General features: G+C 46.0%; 1 protein-coding gene across 2 annotated transcripts in view; it reads right to left on the minus strand.

Annotated features, from left to right (window-relative positions):
• Positions 1-20,556, minus strand: part of ARHGEF40 (Rho guanine nucleotide exchange factor 40) — a 277,055-nt gene that overhangs the window by 52,592 nt on the left and 203,907 nt on the right. Inside the window, exons 12-15 of one of the 2 annotated variants that reach the window (XM_085600773.1) lie at positions 19,418-19,540; positions 17,967-18,137; positions 16,239-17,083; positions 4,875-5,124 (exon numbers count right to left, since the gene is read on the minus strand). In XM_085600773.1, coding sequence (XP_085456899.1) covers positions 4,875-5,124; positions 16,239-17,083; positions 17,967-18,137; positions 19,418-19,540 — 1,389 coding nt within the window. Of the gene's footprint in view, positions 1-4,874; positions 5,125-15,836; positions 17,084-17,966; positions 18,138-19,417; positions 19,541-20,556 lie in introns of both variants that reach the window. The other variant, XM_085600764.1, reaches the window with a different exon arrangement.

Genomic DNA, 20,556 nt, shown 5'->3' on the forward strand with positions numbered 1-20,556 from the left:
GCAGGCAGATATGCTAATTGAATGAAAAGCTATCGAATTAGCAGCTCTTGGAAAATCCATGGTTTGAGAGCATGCGCACTTTTTCTAATTTCAGAAAGCATTGCGCTGTGCAAGTGAAACAAAATGTCTGCACAAAACCTAGAATCTACACAGCACGAATTACAGGCGCAAAGGAACCGTGCCAGAAAGGAGAGACACGCAAACATGGCCTCCAAGCAACAAAACACTCGGCGAAATTAGGCCGCCAGAACGACTTCACCTCAGATAATTACGGCACGCGGGCTATCCTCGTGCATGCGCGCGCCCTTTGAGACTCATTTATCACGGATCTGATGCAATGTATCCAGGGTTTCTGAGTTTGTGTTCCGCTGGGCAGAGGATGATAAAAGGTGCCATAAAGGGCTCGTATTGTTAGTTACACGACTCTTCTGGGGAGGCAAGCGAGGAGACACATGCAGTGAGCTCACCTCGTTGTACTGCCAGTGGCGGCGTAATTGTACAGTTTAGGCCTCACTACTTAAGACGCACGCATAGAGTGCATTTAGAAAACACAGGCTTGATGCGTGGTGCTTTCCACCGCAAGCAATATGGCATTAACTAAATGTGCCTTTCCCCTGGATCTGGGAACAATATTTGATGTTTGTATGCACAAGAGGGCACCCCCAGTTGCTGGCACACTAGGCTGTGTGCCACACACTACAATCTCACAGAAGAACCTGGCTAGAGACCTGAGTAGATTCCTAATGCACTTCATGGATGGGAGAGAATGTGGCCTAACGGCTAGGGTAGGTGACCTCTGATCTGGTGAAACCGGGTTCGAGTATCGGCAGGGACACTTAACATTCCGTGATTCTGGGCAAATTACTTAATCTCCCCATGCCTAACAAAAATTAATGTGTCCTGTAACTGGTCACTAATAATGGCTGCCATGCGATTCTTTTGTCCCTTCCTAAAGCAGCCGCGTTATTCCAGAGGAATCAAGCGGGTTAGGAAAGCCGTTTCCGATATTACTTCTATAAATGTTGAAACGTAATTTTTTATGTTATCTACTTGCAGTGTTTATGTAGTCAAGGAAAAGGTTTGATAGTGTCAGCATTCTGCGTTTTGGCTCGGCTCTGAAGCCTGTTGCCAAAGCTCACATGAGGCATCTATATTTAGCAGGGATTATGTCTCCGCCTGTGTTAGATACTAAAACATGTTTCCTGCCGCAGAATCTTTCCCGCACAGGCATCAGAGTCCCATCAGCCTATCCGATGAAGCCAGTGAATTATCTCAGTTGGATAATGCACCTCATCCATCTGGAGAGTGTTACCCCTTCTGCCAACGGGTTAAAGCCAAGGTAATCATCTGACTTAAATATGGCTCTACCCCTCTCATGGATTCTAGAAAGAAGATGTGCCCTCCCTATGAGCTTTCCTTCATGCTGCTGCTAGATTTCTGACCAATTCTAAACAAGCATTTGCAATGCAATAGGTCTCGCATTTACGCAACTTTGGGCTATTGACACATCAAATAACAATGGTTTCTATTTTTGTTTTAGTTTTTAAATCATAAATAAAAGGCATTGTCATTTACAATGCCAATAGCTTAAACTCGCGTAAATGCGAGACGTATTGCATTGCAAATGCTTGTTAAACTGACCGTCAAGTTGATGATGTGGCAACAGCTTAGTAAACCTGTGTCTAATCTTGTCTAAGACTGAATCATGGAGGAAAAACCATAGACATTGGGAGGCGCCGTAGAGTAGGAGAAGGGCACCGGGGAGGGTGTAGTACTTAACTAAGAACCTATAGGCATGATTTTTAGTCTAGTGGTTGTACCCCATCTACTTGTGTAGTATTCTGTTCTGTGAAATGTAAACAAGTTATTGTGCCTATCTGACTGAGTTCTGAGTCAAGGCCACCCCCACACTAACTCCCTGAGAGCCTTTCACCGCTCTTCCTCACTACTCTGTGAATCAAGTATAGAAAGTGAGAACTAGGCTACTGTGTAGAGTCATAGTAGAACAGGCATAGCCCATCCTTGACGAACAAGGTTGAGGCCCAAGTATAGCTTGTCTGTGCAGTGGCCTCGCGTATGGGGTCTGACAAGCACTAGCACATAAACCCCTGTCACTAACGACTGATGGAAAATGTAAAACAATTGTATTAGGCAAGTTAGATCCCAGCTTAATGTAAAGGAAGGTCATAATACGGCTAGTCGTAAATTGCTCCCCGAGGTGCAGATGTTTCTAGTTGCACACCAGATGACAAGCTTTGTTTTTCAACGGTTTGCTGAACTGAGGGCTGTGCCCTTTACTTTGCCACCGAAGACTGAACGAATTTCAGAGTTTTGGGCCCTTTCACCCTTAAGGATCTTCTGCCATGTTTCAGCCTCTTGAATGTACGTTGTCGGATTAGCTATGAAAAGTCAACCAGAGGTACCTGCCTGGTACAGAATGTTGATAGAACTAATCGAGGTAGTCAGTATATTTACCTAAGTATGTTTTATGCTTGATGAAGAGTGTGTTCAGTTCTTTTCTTGAGTCTTTGTAGGGCAATGGAGCTCAATATAGGGTGGCTTGATATGGCTGCATGCTTGTAAGAGTAGGCACCTTCCTATTGCCTGCTTTGCGCTCTATCTTGCAGACTAGTTAACAGTAGTCTGCGGGTGCCCTCATCAATGCTCGAGTGAGCGCTAATTGACGATTACTTTGAAAGAGGAGGGGGATTTAATTTCAAGAGAAAGTTGAAAATGTATTTCCTTGAAGAAAACATCGATCTGAGAAAAGACATAGTTGACAGAATAAAAGAGCATTAGCAATGCCAATAGGCCTGGGTCTAAGGTGCTAACGCATGCAACATTAGCACATTAAAGTCAGACATATTTGAGAAATAAGAAGTTTTCTATATTGAAGCCTTCAACACAGTCCTGTTTTTGTTTCAAAAGGTATGATGGCAAGGGTGCCTTCACTATAACCCTTCATTATAATTAGGGCTCACGTTTTATGGTATTTCTTTTTTTGACATTTCCGTATGTATTTATCCATATTTATTCTTTGATAATTTTATCTGTATTTATCCATATTTATTTAGGGTTGTGTGGAAAAATTAAGCTGAAATTAGTATATTTCCACATTTATTTAACCTCTAAATATGCACTCACGCTTGAATGCCTACTAGGTTTCAATGCTGTAAACACCCGCAGAAGATAAATCAATGCACTTATAAGAAAATATGCAAATTTCAGTTTCAACCATGTGCATATCGACTGCTGTTAAAACATCTTTACTAAAAGTCCTTTCTTTTTTAGCCCCCTTACTATCAATCCACACAGTTATTGGCCTGGCAGTCATGACAGACAGTATTTAAAATTACTCAAAAAGCAACCCAGCTGTTGTTTTCATCCACATTTAAAAATAAATACAGACAAGAATATAAATGTATTTATCTGTAAAAATCAGTAAAAATGGAAATTTAAAAATTATAATCCAACATTTCACTTAGTGTTTTAAAAAACAAATTTTCCCGTTTGAACAAAACGGCCTCAAAATAATCATGTAATTTACAAACTGAGTAACCTGTATTATGGCCCTGTACCTTGGGAATCTGGTGACATTTACAATGCACGCAGCTCTTGGCATTGTGGCATTGTGGTTATTTTTACACCACCATTTTTACACCACCAATACTCTTTTCTTGGATGCCACATTATAAAGCACACTCCAACCAAGCATAGCCAGACGTCATAGTGCACTAACCCTCCCAAAAGCCCGAGGCAAATCTAGCGGAAGATATATTCACATTTAATGTATGGGGTGTTGAGCACTGGGATTGACTGGGAGCTTATGGAACAATGGACAATACTTACCAGAATAATCACAGACCATTCATACAGTATAGAGTACTGACAATATATGAACCCAGCATCGTTACTAAGGGCCTATTCAAACCAATCGTAAAAGTCTGGAGAATTCACACAGTAAAGACACTGAGGAGACACCGCACGGTGTGCGGCGCTGCGGCGACAGTGACAACACAGAGAACACTAGGAAGAAACTCGGAACACAATGCTTCAGTGCTGCTCCCAAGGCACATAGTATTCTAGAAATACTAACACTGCGAACGACAGACCAATGTTACTCATACCAGGGATGCTCAAACAGCACAAGATACTCAGCATACATTGACAGAGTACCGTCTGGTAGGCAGGAACATCTTAAAGATATCGGGGGCTGGGCTAAACGGATATTAGGGGCCCCTGTTCAAAACAGCTTTGCATTTATGATCCAATTTCAACATTTTGATGTCCATTTTAGCCAGGTCACTGACGGGCACACTCGTCCACATGTTTTTACATCTAATATTTAGGGATAGTGACCTGTGTTTTCAATATTTAACACAGCAGCAACTCACTAATATTACTGCAAATAATCTCTGTGGCACCCTCCCATTTCTCATACATAGTTGAGGCCTTGTTTTGATCTAAAAAAGCAATTTTATGGATGTTACATGAAACATAAACACAGCATTTCTCTTAAAATGTCCCTAAGTGACTCACACATCATCCACATAAAAATGTCAAATAAAAGAAAACGGCATTTAAAATAATTGTTTTGAGAATTACTCAAGGTCATCAGGGCAAGACTCTCTGCAGAACAGAGCTGGCTCTAGAAGGGTGAGGTGGGGGTGCAAGGCTGGGGCCCTGGGTCAGAGCCCACTTTGCCCATGCCTTAAAACGTCTCTGCTACTAGGGTGAAACTCACAGTACACAACACTTATACTGATACGGTGTTAGGCAGTGCAGTGCATCACGGAATTGACAAGGTGGAGAATATCACAGATTCCCAACTCAGGGGGTAGTGGAACTTTCTCCAACACTGTGGTGATACTCACATATCGAATGAAGCACGTGGCCACCCGCAGGGGGTGAGACTGGCAGCCCTCCAGCTCCTGCAGGAAGTACCCGCTGTGGAACGCATGCAGCTTCTCAACGTTCCCCCAGAGGGCGCCCCATTCTTGCCGCTGCTCGAGGGGCAGCCCGCGCCGCTCCAGCTCTAGCGGAAGCATCTCCAGGAGGAGGCTCAAGGACGCCACGTAGTCCTGCTCGCAGCCAATGACCTCACTCATGAGTCGCTGCAGGTTCCTGAAGAGAAGAGGTGAAAGATGCAGTTCAGGGAGGAAGAGAGAGAGTACTGAGGGCGTGGGAAGCAAGGGAGGTGGTGCGAGGACCGGCAGAGAGATGTGAGAGCATGCATAAAGGGCAACAAATATACTCACTTCCAATTCCCCCTGCACGTCTACCATTACACCACAGTGCTTTTACGCCCTGCCCTATACCTGTGCATTGCTTCTATCCCATGTATCTCTATGCACTGTTTTTATGCCTTGTCTCTGGATAGTTTGTATACCTTACTATTGTATGCACTGAATCTGTACAATGATTGTGTGTGTATTGCCTACACAATACATGGAAGCTGTGTCTATGCACTACTTCTTTGCCGTAAAGCACTGCACAGATTTCATATCCTTTATCAATTGACTGCAAATTATACCATGTACCTTTGCACTGGTTTCATGTCTTGCAGCAATGCACTGCGTTTATGTCTCCATTCCATGTATTGGTTTTCTCTAGTGTCCGTTCTTTGCTTTTATTCTCTTTTGCTATGCACTGATTTTACACACCATTCCTACACCCTGTTTTTATGCTCTGTATGACTTCAATGCTTTTATGCCGTATGTCTGCGTGCAGCATATATGCCAATTATCTATGCATCGTTGTGTTGCTCTGTAGCTATGCACCACTTTATGCGCTGAATCTTTGCATCTTTTTATGTCCCGTATCAATGATCTGTTTCTACAGCAGGTATATGAGCTGGCTATATATTCTTATTATGCAATATGTCAATATCCTGCATCGGTACGCTGTCTTTATGCCCTGTAGTGTATATGCACTGCTTGTTTCAACTAAATCTATGCATTGCTTTGATGCCCTTTATTTACGTTGTATCTGCAAACTGTATCCACGCACTGCTTGTATACCTTGTACTAATGTGTTGCTTGCATTACATATACGTATTTTCTATCAAAGTATTTGAATACCATACCCAATGCCCTTGGTTGAACCGCTTGATTTTATACCCTGTACTTACGCCATGTTTTTGCACGGCTTATATTTCCTGCATGTATGCACTGCATGTTCTCTGACCGTGCACTGCATTTATGTCCTCTGTATGTCTACTGTTATCCATATAGTTCTTCTTGACCTGGTTCTAGGAGGTAATTGTTGGTGTGCTTATGGACTGTGTTTATACACTGTCCATATGCACTGCATCTGTGCACTGATTTTATGCCATTATCTATGCACTGCTTGCACACTCCACGTCTACACACTGTCATATGTCTTGCAGCTATGCCCTGCTTTTATACATCGATATGATCATTGCTTGACTACCCTGTGTCTACGAGATCCTGCTAGTTTGGGAAACATAGTTTACATCGCATGCGATACATTGCATGCCATTACAACGTGGTCGTTACAACAACTTGCTGTAGGGGGCAGAAGGTGCTGGATTTAAATTCCAACACCTTCCCTACTGTAAATTATACTATTCCAACATCCAGCGTCCCCTACAGCAAGTCGCTGTAACGACTTGCGTTGTAATGGTGTGCGATGTACGCGTTGTAATGGCATGCGATGCATTGCATGCGTTGTAACGTGGCCTATTCTGCTAGTTTGCTCTGCATATGTGCTTTTCTGTTGTTCCCTGTAACTATGCACTGTATATATGGCCTGCTTCCACACTGCTTTCATAAAATCTATGCAGTGTTTTTGCCTCATGCTCACTCGCTTTTTTTAACGCTGAAGCAATGAAATGTACTGCCTTTTCCCTGACCATCGGCCCACTTGGATATATGGATGGGAAATCACAAAGTACCCATAATTTACAAACAGCTATATAAAAAAACCACAGTGAATAATAAGAAAAAAGTTAAACATAGGACAGTGTACCAGGGTCGCTTCCCAGAATGTGGGAGAGGCGCGCCTGGGAGTAACTACAGTCTCCTGCTAGAGAATTACTGTTTTTACGGGTTGGTTAATGATTATTAGGGTGCAGTTAAGACTTTCACTAGGGCAGTTGTGCTACACATGGAGCTCCAGCGGGACGGGTCCCGTGGAGCCTTCTGTGCTGCTCTTTACTGTACAGATAATCATGTAGAGGTGATGGATGAATGCCTACAGATGGTACCTGTGGGGTATCCTGTTCTGAGTCTTTGAAGGTACCAGCTGCTTTTCAGTTTCCCTTCAATTTCCCTCCAGTTCTCCTTTGTCTTAACCCAAATTTTTAGACAGGAGGTAAATTGTTGACATAAGCGGAACATCCACGGGGGGCGCTGTGGGAACGTGACCGTGTATTGGAGCTGGTCGTTGCTCAGAAAGTGCCCTGGCCATTACAAAATGAGGAGCCCTCAACCACTTGACATCCTTATTTTGTCAGTGAATTGGATAAATGGGACGGGCAAGGGAAAATGGGGTGTGGGGTGACCGTAAAAGCAGAGACTTCAGAACAGTGTTTGCTAGACTTTTACTCAGAGCCATGTTGGTGAGAGAGTGATGCAGGCTGCTCCTGTGTCCATTTGAAGTTCAGGAATTAGGGGTGGGCGGAATTTGAGTAGTCGCGCTACGCAAAGCTCCGCGAAACGGTAAAAAATCTCCGCAGGCACCCAGAAATTCCGCGAACATGTGGAATAGCTTGTTCACGATGCTTTTATCCTGTTTGCGAACGCTGTTTGCGTGCTCGGGGAGAAATATCTTGCGAACACACATGTTGAGAACGCAAACAATCAAAAATTCCACTAAGCCGCTGAACGCAGAATTTTGGGCAATTCCGCGTTCTCCGCGGAACGCGAAATTCCGCAAATTCCGCGAGCGGACCGGAATTTACCACCCGGGTCTAGTCAGGATCCGAGCGTGGGCCCAGCTCGCCCGTGGTACAGGCTGGATGAATTACACGTCCACTCCCCTGGCCCATGTGATGGTGATTCTCAAATTACAGGCTGAGCCCCACCTTTACAGACCCATCACAGGTCTTACTTGCCCCAGTTACATATTTCCTTGCCATGAGTCAAAGTGTGACCAATGAAAACAATAGGCTGTGCTTCCCCTAGAGGGTCTTCTTCACCTTTCACAACAGAAACCTGCAGTCCCACCTTCACGCCCCACCATATAAGAAAGGGCTGCTTCGGTAAGTCTATCCAGCAGCCCCTTGCTTACAAAGCCTTCAATGCATTTGTCCAGGGAGCCGCCCCACCCCTGTGTCTGGATCTCCACCCTCAGGAACGCAGGCACTACACTTCCACTGTCTGCGGAAGCTGTTCTCAGCCCCCATCTTGTGCCCGGTCCCAACCAGAGATCCTGAATTGATCTCATGGCGCTTAATAATGAACACTGAGCCACACTTGAGTGAGCATCAGTAACTTTCGCGCCAGCATTTGCAGAATCTCCTTTCAAAGTTTCCATCCAGCCATTACTTTCCGTTTCCACGCTCCTTGCTAAAGCTGTGTTCTAGCGGTGTCCTAACAGTGGACCAGTTGTTTGCCTCACTGTAGCACCTATCAAAGTAACTACTATACTGCTATCTCCACATGCAAATTATATTTCTTCTTTCTACAGTCTTGCATCCTCAAATGGCACGCTAGAAACCCACCGGTATCCCTAAAACCGGACATGGAAAACGACAACCGGGCTTTACTTAAAATGGCTGATGGTTACCTTCCATCATCTCCATGCCTCCCTCTCGAAGTTGCGGCATGTTCACCTTAACACCCACCACTGTATGTCTGCAAACTGCCCACAACTGATTCAGTCATCACAAAGGCTCCTTTTCAGGAAACTGATATCCCTCCAACCTAGCACGACCCATTCTCCTCTACCTCATGTACTTCCCCCACACCTAACACGTGCATGAACTCATATAGGTGCCTTCCCTATAATGATGACAGCTAACTTACCACCAAGAAACTGGAGTGCTCGCAGGGAAGGGCCTGCTTCAGAGCACAATAACACAGGATTAACTAACGACCTTGGGTTCTGGAGCAGCGTGCTGTCCGTGCTTAAGCGCTTCAGATGTAGTAAGCGCTATATAAATGCAATTGCAATTATGTGACTATTACAGTGCAGGCTCTTGCTTCAGTCTGTGATTTTTCCTGTTTATTTCAATCTAAATTTAGGACTGTAGGTGCCGTAATGCAAAGAAAAAACCTGGACTGCGTGAGCTGCTCACATATGGAATCGGGAAACTTGAGAAATGTGTAACAGGCCCCTGACAAAGACAGCGGCTGAGCCATGGAGGTCTGAAACTGGAAGGAAATCTGTCTTCAATCACAGGGTCTGTGCAATGACTCACGCTATCATGTCTGTCAGGAAGTGAGTCCCTCGAGTGTATTCAAGCACTTTCTGCTCCCTTATCTATCGCGTCACCAGGAGAAAAGACCAACCTTCAATTAGAATAAAAATATCAAATCAAAAAATTAAATAAGAAGGAAACGAAAAAGAGGACGATCATGCAAGTGTGCCCTTGACCACTAGATGGCAGAAAATGCACACCGTCTGCGTCCAGCCTATGACCTGGTGGTGCTTAAAATGCTGCAAGCTGAACATACTTGGATCCTGGCACCTTCGTGTGTTTGCGTGTTGGTACATGTGGCATGCTGGACTACTTACTCCTGGAATGGAGACTCATTATCGTGGCCTCGCCTCACCTCACTTCTAGGGCACTAACTGTACTATGTTCACCAGTGATCGAAAGGCCTAGGTAAACGTGCCCTCCCCGGGCCTCTGCTTCAGTGACCCGGATTTCCGTGGCCCCCGTGATGTCACTCGGCTCCAAGTCCTGAAATGAGGGATGCCTCAGTGCTGTGCCTTCAGCTCAGCTGTGACCACTGCGAGGCCTTCTCTCTAAAGGGCCCGTTGCTTTGCTTCTGTTCAGGTTTGTGTTTTTTGCCTGTCTTTCTGTACTTAGGGCCTACTTGTGACTTCTGGGTGTTAATGTAACGCTATTTGGCCCACACACCATGGCACCGGTGCAGCTCATTAGTGACTGGCTTCCCTTCACTCCTGTTCATTTTCTAGGAGGAATTCCATAAGCTCAGCCAACCAGCCCCTAGGGGGCAAAAGGGGCCCATGAACAGATGCTGACAATACCCTTTCAATAGTACGCTGTCCGTGCTGGGTGTCTCCCCCATGCCTCAGTTTCCTTACGCGCTCCACCAGTCAGAAGTTCTGAATAAAGGGAGATTTACGTCTTATCTGGCACATGCATCAACAAAGACTTTTGCGATTCCTAAATTGCGATTTTTAAGGAATCGCAATTAAGGAATAGCAAAAGCCTATGCATGTAGGAATCGCTATAAAAATAGCGAATCCTACAAATTCCTTAATTGCGACTCGCAAATTGCGAGTCGCAATTAAGGAATGCCGTCCCAATCATTCCTATGGGCCTCCAGGCCCATAGGAATAAATTGGAGATTGCATGAGCAAATTGCGAGTACCAGTAAGTAGTCGCAAATTGCTCATGCAATTTCAAGGGTGCAAGGGTGTCAAAATGACACCCTATTGCACCCCTGAAATTGATCTGTGCACATATGTTGCACACACACATGCTCTAAGGGCATGTGTGTGCGCAACATGAAACTTTGAAAAATGCACAAAAGTGCATTTTTCAAAGTTTTTGCAAATTACCATGAAGTTCAACTTCATGGTAATTTACAACCCCTTTTAGCGAAATCGCTAATTTTTTAACTTTAATGCATTGCATTTAAGGAATCTCAATTTGGGATTCCTTAAATGCAATCGCAATTTAAGGAATCGCTATTTAGAGATTCCTTAAATTGCGATTTTTGCATTTGGGATGATGCATCCCAAATGCAAAAATACCGGTCGCAAAGGGGCAGATTCTGCTAATCTGCCCGTTTGCGACCAGTTTTCTCGTTGATGCATGTGGCCCTATGTGCTTTCGACAGCAGGGTATATTTTGGTACACTACCTGTCTTTCTGGCCTTGTTGCTAGCAGCCTGGTATTGAATAGGTTAAGGGATTACTTTTTTCCAGCTGAATAAAGTAGCCTAGAATTTTGCGCAAGGTGTTTTGCGTCTTTGTGCGCGCACTGGTTCCAAGGCCTCCAGCAACCACCCCTTGTACTACATTGGGGCAGGAATGGCATATGACGCTTTGTCTCTTTGCACGAGGGTTTTGTACGCTGCCCTCTCATCTAGAGGGATGGCCATGGGTGGGCTACACCTTACATTAAAATGGAGTGCCCATAATCTCTTTTATTTATATATTTTATTTGTTAGGTGCACAAATTATCCCAGAGGGGATCTCGCAGCGCCGAAGCCATCAGAAACAGTTCAAAGTGATATACAAGGATTAGAGATCAAACAGCCATCTCTCCAGAAATTTCTTGAAAAGGATTAGATCTGAGCAAGAGCGGATTGGCAAGGGTAGCTGATTCCAGTGATTTGGGGCCAGGAAAGAGAAGGAACAGCCCCCAAATCTGGCTTTATGGATAAGTTTGGGGCATAGCAGTAGTAGTTCACTGGATCTAAGCTGGCATGCTGGGATAGAAGGCTATAGTTTATTTTTAAGATAACACAGTCCCCTTCCGTGCAGGGATTTAAAAATCAGACACAAAAGTTGGAATAGCGCACGCTTTTTTATAGGCCCCCAATGAAGGGAGCGTAATAAGGGGATCGCGGAGGAAGATTACAAACAAGGAACTGCTGTAATCTGCACCACCTGGAGTCTGGAAAAGAGGCCTTTGTTCATTCTGACCATTAGTAAATTTCCATATTCCAGGCGGCTCACTATCAACGCCTGGACCAGACAGGGTCTTCCTGGCATGCAGAGGGGCCCAATGAAAAGCCTTCCTAAGCATGCGCATCAGGCTGGAACAAGTTCCAGAAAAGGTTTTAAAGTGTTCATTCATAGAAAGATTATTATCCAATAAGACACCCAGACAAATTGTTTTGGTGTCAGGGGTGATCCAAGTTCAGATGGCCACCAATCAGCAGACCAAACTGAATTAACCTTCCCAAATAGTAAGACCTCCGCCTTACTGGTGTTAAGCTGAAGGAAGTTAGCAGTCATCCATGATGCAATTTTTAACGTACAGTGTTTGAATTTGACTATGGTGAGCTCTGTATTAGAATCCGTGGTGATGACAAGTTGCATCTCATCAGCATATGAGATAGTATCGAAGCCACACGACCTGAAAAGTTTAGCCAGGGGAGTCACATATATATTAAAAAGAGTGGGGCTCAAGATTGATCCCTGTGGCACTCCTTTGTCCAGGACCGTGGATTTTGAAACGTTGGGATCCATATGTATTGAATGGGTGCGTTCGGATAGAAAGTTTTCCACCCATTTCAGGGCCTTACCACTGATAACAATCTCTTCCAATCTTTGAACTAGGATTTGATGCGAGATGGTATGAAAAGCCGCGATAGATCAAAGAGAATCAGCATGGCTGAAATCCCCTTATCTAAAGCGAGTCTGATTATGTCAGTGTCGTCCATTAATACTGACTCCGTGTGTGAAGGTTTCCCATCCTGGCCGGACGACAATGACCCCTCCAACATGGTGGACAATGGAACCCAAACAGGAAGTGGACTGAGCGATCTAGACGCTCATTACGGAACTCACAGGCCGGTAGCCACAAGTCCCGAAGCAGGGGCTAAAAACACCATGTTTGTGCTGAGGGGGAGGTCGAGGAGAAAAAGAGACAGGAGAAGGAGGACAGCGTGGACCCTGAACACGCGGAGGGAAGCCCTGAACCCAAGTATACGAAGGCAAAGGAAACACCACGATGACGGGACCTGCCCAGACCTGAGGAGAAGACCAATGAGGATAACCGCTCTAGGAGCAGCGCCCTCGAGTCCGGTACTCCAGCAGGGGAAGCGGAGGCTGCTACTCCCCTACCCACGGCCCAGGAGGGTCGTGGGTCCAGGCAAGTGCCGGGCTCCTTTTTGTTTCAGGGTTGGTGGGCGGGAATACGGGGCATGGCACGTTAATTCACCAATCCCTTCCATCACTTAGGCACCACATGGCTAGAATCAGGTGGCGGCAGCACTACCCCTTCCAGCATTGTAAAACAATGGAGAGACCTGACATTTCTTTTGTTGTTTTCTTCTGGTTCCCCATCCAAGGAGACGGAACCAAACACCTCAAGAGTCGACCAGACCTGGACCACTCCACAGCCAAGACAGCCAGAAGCACCAGGAGGGACCCCTCCAGACCCAGAGGCACTCTAAGACAACCCCGCATTAAGTTAATCTCTTGACCCTACCCCTCCTCTGAACCCCCAAACCGTCTGTGCAGTACAAAGCCTGGAGAGCATTGGGCATAACAGACAAAGGATCCCCACAAATAAAGCTGTTTTTTCTCTCCTGACTCGTCTATCGCGAATCTTTCAGGGGTCGGAGGGATGACAGGCCATGCCCGGGGAAAGGTGCGAGTACACCGTGCTATAGGAGGCACGGAAGCATGACTGAGAGGGGTCCAACAAATAGTTGGATTCAAGATAGGACACCAATTGGTGACCATCAGTGACTCTGAAACTTTGGAAATGAGAGGAAGCAGTGATATAAGTCAAGAATTTTGGCCTATCCGTAGAATCAGCCATTTGTTTTTTAAGAATCAGTCTAATACGTGTCGTCTTCCATTTAGATGGAAGAGTTGCTAGCTGTAATGAAAGATTGCATACATCTGTGATGGGGCAAGAAGGACAGGAGCCAGAGTGGTAATGACACAAAGGGTGACAAGATCCAGAGGGCATCCAGATTTAATCTTAGTTAGCCGATCCAGTACTTGATCAGGGGTAGAAAAATTAAATATTTCCAAGGTAGGGGACTGGGAGTTAACACAGATTTCAGAGGAAGCTAGTTCTATTGGTATCGTGTTATTTGAGAGAGAATGGTAGATATTATTGATCTTTTGTTCAAAATGCAGAGCACCTGGGATGTGGAGACTGTAGAGCTACAAGCAGTTGGATTGTTGAATTCTTTCAAAATTTCAAAAAGATCTTTTGAGGAATTCTTTGCAGAATTAATTCTGTCACCTACTTAGGTCCTTCTTGCGGTATTGCAGTTTTTTAAAACTATTTTCTATTTTCTTAATGCTGTTTTATAGATGAATTTTTCCACATCTGATTTTAATTTTCTCAATTTTTGCTCATATTTCCTACATATAGACTTTTCCTATTTTAGAGATTCAGTATACCAGGGAGATAGAGGATTCTTTGTTTTCATTTTGCTCAGTTTCAGAGAGGCAATCTAAGGCCTGTGCAAATGCATCCTCAAAAGCCTTTAATGCAAGATGTATGTCTTCACAGTCCCTCAAAACAGGAGGAGTAAAAACAGGGAAGAAGGTGGAGGGGACAACCTTCCTCCAAGGTCTAGTAAGTTTCAAGACATTGTAGAGAGAAGTGGTCAGTCCACACCAGGACACCTGGAGGATCAACCACTAAGTTAGGGGTATTGGTGAAAACTACATCCAGGGTATGCCCGGCTATGTGAGTGGGACCCAATACCTTTTGGTAGAGGCCAGGGGATTCTAAATCTGCGCTAAAACGGATAGAATCAGAGTCAGATTGATTATCCTTATGGTAGTTAAGATCCCCCAAGAGCAAAAAATGATCTGCTGCTAAGATATGTGGGAGTAACCTTTCCATAAGGTTCCAGCTGAAATCTTTCTTTTCGCCAGGTGGGAGATAAACCAAAGCCCCATTCCAGTTTAAATTGGAGGTGGTTTTTAATTGAAATATTATCATTTACCTCCACAGATTCTATGTTTCAGTGCTCTCCCTTTCATATGTCTCTGAGTTTGAAGCCTTTCCCAGAATTTGGGTCTAATGCACTCAAAGAGGTGCATGATTTTTCAGGCTGATGTGGTCAAATAAAGGTGTTTGCATCAGTTTTGGTTTGATGATGCTTTAATGGAAATGCTGAGCTGTATTAAGCTTTGGTTCGGATTCGGAATCATTTTGAAAACAGGTCATCCAGCTACATTGCCACCTCTTGGTGACTGTTTCCCCCCCCATTTGTGCTGTAAACTACAAACACTCTAATTCAGAGAAGTCCTCTCAAAACAGCACTGGTGTTTGGGACAAAAGGAAATGGAACAAAGAACTCTGAAGATGGCATCCAGAAGGCACACTGCTTGGCACTACATTTGTGCTTGATCTGACAACATCGGGAGGAATGATTTTAAAAAACAAAAACCCCAAAAAACATTTTACAACACTCAGGTGTTCCCAAGTGACCACATCTTGCAGTCTCTCCTAGGTTTCCCTCAATAATGTGCTGTTTCCCTCCTGGACTCTGTAAAGAATAGTTTTCACGTTCTGATTATTAATTGTGTTGTAGTATTTGACTGTGTCTGATTATTGAACGCATTTGCATTCCTGCTAGCCTAATTTACACCATATTTTCATCCAACCACTGTGTGCCCGCTTCCCTTGTGATCCCAGAGACTCCCCGAAAGGCTAAATGGTGAATCACTCAGTCGTGCCAAAAACACCAGAGAACTCAGAGGTTCTTCTACTGACTCTGGAACCATAGGTCACAGGCTAAGCGCACTACAGTTAGATTGTTGCTATTGTGATACTAGCCCCAGTGTGTTGCTGGCCCAAGTTAGATTACACTAGCCAAAAATAATGGTCACCGTTCCATTGGACACCACTGTGTGCTGCTGGGTCCAGGGCGATTGGATATGGTGCCCTAGCTGTGCCTGCTTGGATCAGACACCAGTGCAGCAGTAACCCCATCAACTGCAGGTCTTGTTAGACCTGTCTTACTCACCCAATCCTTCTCTTCCTCTCCATTCTTGGGGTTCCCCCCCAGGGGGCATCAGCGGAGAAGGCCCCACCTCTGCCTATCATCACATGTTCCTTTGGCGAGCAGGTGCGGTCCACCACCTCCGTGCTGCTCACCTCCAGCCCCCGAATGTACACGCCAACCTTTCCCTGACCTGGGCCGGGCTCGCTGATTGACCTCTGACCCTGTGGTGGAGAAGAGACTGTGCTTTGAGACTTCTTCAGCAGCAGCCCCCTAGGGGAGGGGAGTCGAGGCTTCGGGCAGGGGGAGGCAGAGCCCTCCGATGCCGCTCCCCTGCTCCGGGGGTCGCGTGAGGCTTTGTCACATACTGGCAGAGTCGGCGCCCAGGACGCGGTAGAGCCCAGGCCCACGCGAGAACCGTCGTACCTCTCGCTGTCCACGAAGACTGTATCCCAGTCACTGTCTTCTGCCAGCGCCCCCGACAGGGCATCAGGAGAACCCGTCGTACTGCTTGGGGTTTGGGGAGCCAGCAGCGAGGTCATGCTCCTGGAAGGGCTGAGCATGGAGCCCAAGCCCCAAAAACGTCTGCCTTCCCCTTTTTCTGAAACTGTGCTGATGCTGTCTGATCGCTTCCGGTGGCCCTCAGAGCCAGATGGACTCTTCTCAGGGGCAGGTGGCTTCTTTGCCTTGAGAGCTTCTTGGCTAGCTTGGACTTTCCCCGGAGAAGATGGCTTTTTGCCTTTAGGGACTTCGGGTCTGGTCAGGACTTCCTCTGAGACAGTTGCCTTCTTACCCTTAGGAGCCTCAGGGCTAATTTCAACTTTCTCAGTAGTAACTTTCTTGCTTTTTATTAGTACTTTGGGGCTAAGTTGCCCTTTATCTGAATGCGTTGGCTTTTTGCCCTTTAGTGCTTCAGAACTGGATTCCTCCTTCTCGTTGGCACAGTTTTTCCTGCCAGCCAGGGCGTCAGGGCTGACTGGGGCCTTCTCAAAGGCCTTCTTGTCTTTCAGGGCTGCTTCCATCTTCTTGTGGAAAATCTTCTCCATCTCTTGGCACTTGGACCAGCACTGGGCCCACTCTCTCAGCGCCTTCTGACTCTGGAGCTCCAGGGCCAAGGCCTTCATTTCTTGGAATAGCTGCTCTGGGATGACTGGGTGCTGCTGTTGATACTGCGCCAGGGATGCCAGGACGTCTTGGTTCTGTCTTGCAGTGCCCGACCCTTCGCCAACAGCTGCTAAGCGCTTTACGCCCTCTAGGGTCCATTTGTGGGCCTACAGAAAAAATGGAGAGAAGGTCAAAAGTTATTTGGTCCCAGCCAACGTGATGTGAGTAGAAACTGTGAAGCAAAGCAAAAGAGTACCTAATACTCTCTCCTGACAGGGGTATCTCTTAACTCACAATATTGCATTTGCCAAGGTAGTAATCCATCTACTTCCCTACACTAATCTTAGGTGTACACTTACTTTTATTTCCATATTCTATGCATTTCATGATAAGAGTCTTGACAGTTCATCAAGTTATCCTCTTCTAGAGAGGTCTGGCCACTTCTCAGGGGTATCATTCCTTTTATGGCCTAGTTTGCCGAGGGGGTCTCGAGAGTTCCTCCCACTGTGGTTTCTTTCACTACCCTACTGACATGGCTTCTGTTTCTTACTCACCCTCTTCATGATTTGGTCTCTACATATCCAGTGTATCACCCTCCAAATTACCCAGGTCACTTTCCTCCCAAAAGGGCTCTTTCACTGAATTCCATCCTTCAGACAGGGTCTCTATTGGAAACTACAAAAATACGTCTGCGGAGGACTCACTTAGTCAAGCCGGAGGTTCTTCTCAGCTCCAGTCTCTGCCTGTATCCGACCATCTCAATATCCCAGCTCTTCTTACCCCCCTCTGCTAGGATGTGCAGTCACAACATCGTCCCTCCCAGTATCCCTCAGGTGTGTATAGTCCTTTCACACAAGACCCTCACTTTGAGATACGTTAGTATACCTTCTCTTCGTTGTGGCTTAACAGGTGATACGTGCCCTTCTCAGCACCCCGTCTCCTAGTGTATCCCTCTCGGCAGGCACCTCTCCCTGCAACCCTCTAGTCTAGAAGTCCCCTCTTTCACTATGCGCATTTCCCCTAGCCAAGTCATTAGCCCGGCGTGCTCACCCTCTGGAAGAACTCCTGCAGAAGGATGGTCTTCTGAATCTCCACCTCCTTCCTCTCCAGGCCCTGCAGAAAGTTTTCCATCTTGGTCTTGCAGGCTTGTGGGTCAGGCTTGGTTGTTAACACACAAGAATCTACCTGCCCCAAGGCTTCACGGCCCCTCCGAATTTTCTCCTAGGAAAAATAAGAAGGCCATCACCAGTAAACTCTTATCCAAATCACTATCACCTTTGAACATTGGCCCAATACACAGTCATCTCTAAACTCTGACAAACTATTACTACAGCTGAATTCTGGCACAAGCCACAATCACTTCTGGTGTACTTAGTCCCCTCCCCACACTTTTGATGCACAATTTCTCTGTTCTTTCCTTGCGTCACCTCTGACCCCTGGCCTACCCTCTCGAGCACATATCCTTTTGCCACTAGTCTCCTCTCTTTCATCAATCCTCAAGTATTTCCCCGGGTCTCCAGAATTCCATCTTCTATCCATCCCCTGATTCATATTTGACCCTCTAATCGTCAGTCTATGTCCTTTCAAACATGGACTGACGATAAGAGGGTCAGAGGTGAACCCGTAACTTCCACACCCGAATGTCACTGCCATCCCTCTTTCACCTCCACTGTCACAGCTGGGCTTCTCCTCTTATTTCCTCATCTCTTAATATCTCTGCCAACAATCCCACTCTCCCCCCTCCTGCCCCAGATGTTGACTCTGACCCCTGATCTCCATCTTGGTCACCCTGCGTCACCTCTGACCCCCTGGTCTCTCGCTTATACCTCCATCCAGTTACCTGATCTCCAGGCTCTGTTCCCATCCTGCTGTGCCTACTCTTGCCATCTCTCTCATCTCCGTTGATATGATCTCTAGGATCCTTGCATCCTGTATCTCCCCACAGTTTAAATAGTATTTCCCGTCACCTTTGATATCTTCTCTCTCTCATTTCCAAGTGAAGACCGTGAAGCCCAGACATTTTTTTCTAACTCTCCAGTGTCATCTCTGACCCCGTCTCCATCCCAAGTCTCTATTCTCTTCTTTTCCTCGGTGCCACCTCTGACCCCCAGTTGCCCATCTCCCCCTTCACCGAGTGTCAAATGTCATCCACCCGCCAGTGGCCCTCACGCAGACAGTCTTTGGCAGTTAGCTGCAAAGTCCTCACACAAGTCACTGCTCTGCGTTCCACGGTCTCTTCTCTATTGCTCTGCTTTCCCCTCTCAACAAGAGTCTACCTATCTGTACCTTCATCGTTGTCACCTGACCCCTCCAGTGTCCCTACTCCCCAGTCATTTCTCTTGCCCCTTTCTGCTCCTCCAGGGCCACCTCTCACCTAGAACCTGGCCTCACCCATCCTCCAGTGTCCTAGTCCTTCCTTCACAAGTTGCACCCCTGACCCTTGGTCTTCTTTCTTACAGAACCAGTGGTGGGATCTAAGTCCTGAGCTCCCATCGCCTCACCTTGGCTAGGGCCTGGAAGGCGTGAAAGGTCTCCTGTATCTGCCGGAGAACTATGAGCGAGTCTCCCAGCTCCGAGTATCCAGCCAGCATCTTCTCGCCAGAGCCGGAGATCCAAGCCACAGCCTGCAGGGAGCATCAACCACAAGAGAGACACAAGGACATCACTCAATGAGCATCTGCAGCCACGCAACGCAGCAATGGAAATGCAACATGGCTAGATAAATGAGCACAGAAATAGTCATTTGTTTATTTATTGGAAGCTTCTCATGCACTATCCAACACTCATGGGTCCGACGGAGACTAGAAACAGCAACAAATGTTCAGCCGGCTGTGGGAGAGGCACATGTAAGGATATACCAATGACCAACACAGAGGTGGCATTAGATCACTGAGATTTTGTCAGCCCCCTCCAAATCTGTTGTGCCAATAGGCACCAGGGTGGAGCAAGCAGCTGGCACAGTACAAACTTGAAAGGGATCTTCTGCTATGGACCAGCCATAGAGCTGTGGATCTCCTTGACCAGGGGCAATCGATTTATGAATTTACTGAAACAAGGGATACCTGGACAGGGTGCCAAGCACTTAGAAATATATTCTGTTTGCACAGGCAGTGATGCCATCGACAACTGTAATATGCCCTGTGGTATTTGCTAATTTCTTTGGGCCGCACCATCACCCTCAAAAATGAGGAGACAGCACATGACATTTCCTTGATCAGAGATGTAAAATTAATAGTGCATTAAGCATACCATATTTCCTCTCACATGCTCTATAATTATGGGTACGCATAACAACAGCATCAAATTTGCGGCAACACGACAGACCACGTGTGAGAACCTCACTTGCCACAACCAATACTTCACACATTGGACATACTACAATCACATACCTCACTAATGAAATCATACAGGTCTGCCTGTAATAGCTTCAGGCTACTTGAGAGCAATGATGCAATACTTATGGCAGCTGTGCTATACAAATGCCACATACACAACTCAACACAACATAACTATGTACATCCTAAAAGTAATCAAAAACAATTTGCCATAAAACAAAGACATATTTTCTCTCCCACTGCGTTCTAAAAACTTCCAAATGATCAAACAAAACTATCTCTGCATGCAACCCCCCCCCCCCCCC

The sequence above is a fragment of the Triturus cristatus genome, chromosome 1_2 (genome assembly GCF_964204655.1).
Source record: "Triturus cristatus chromosome 1_2, aTriCri1.1, whole genome shotgun sequence".
NCBI classification, from domain to species: domain Eukaryota; kingdom Metazoa; phylum Chordata; class Amphibia; order Caudata; family Salamandridae; genus Triturus; species Triturus cristatus.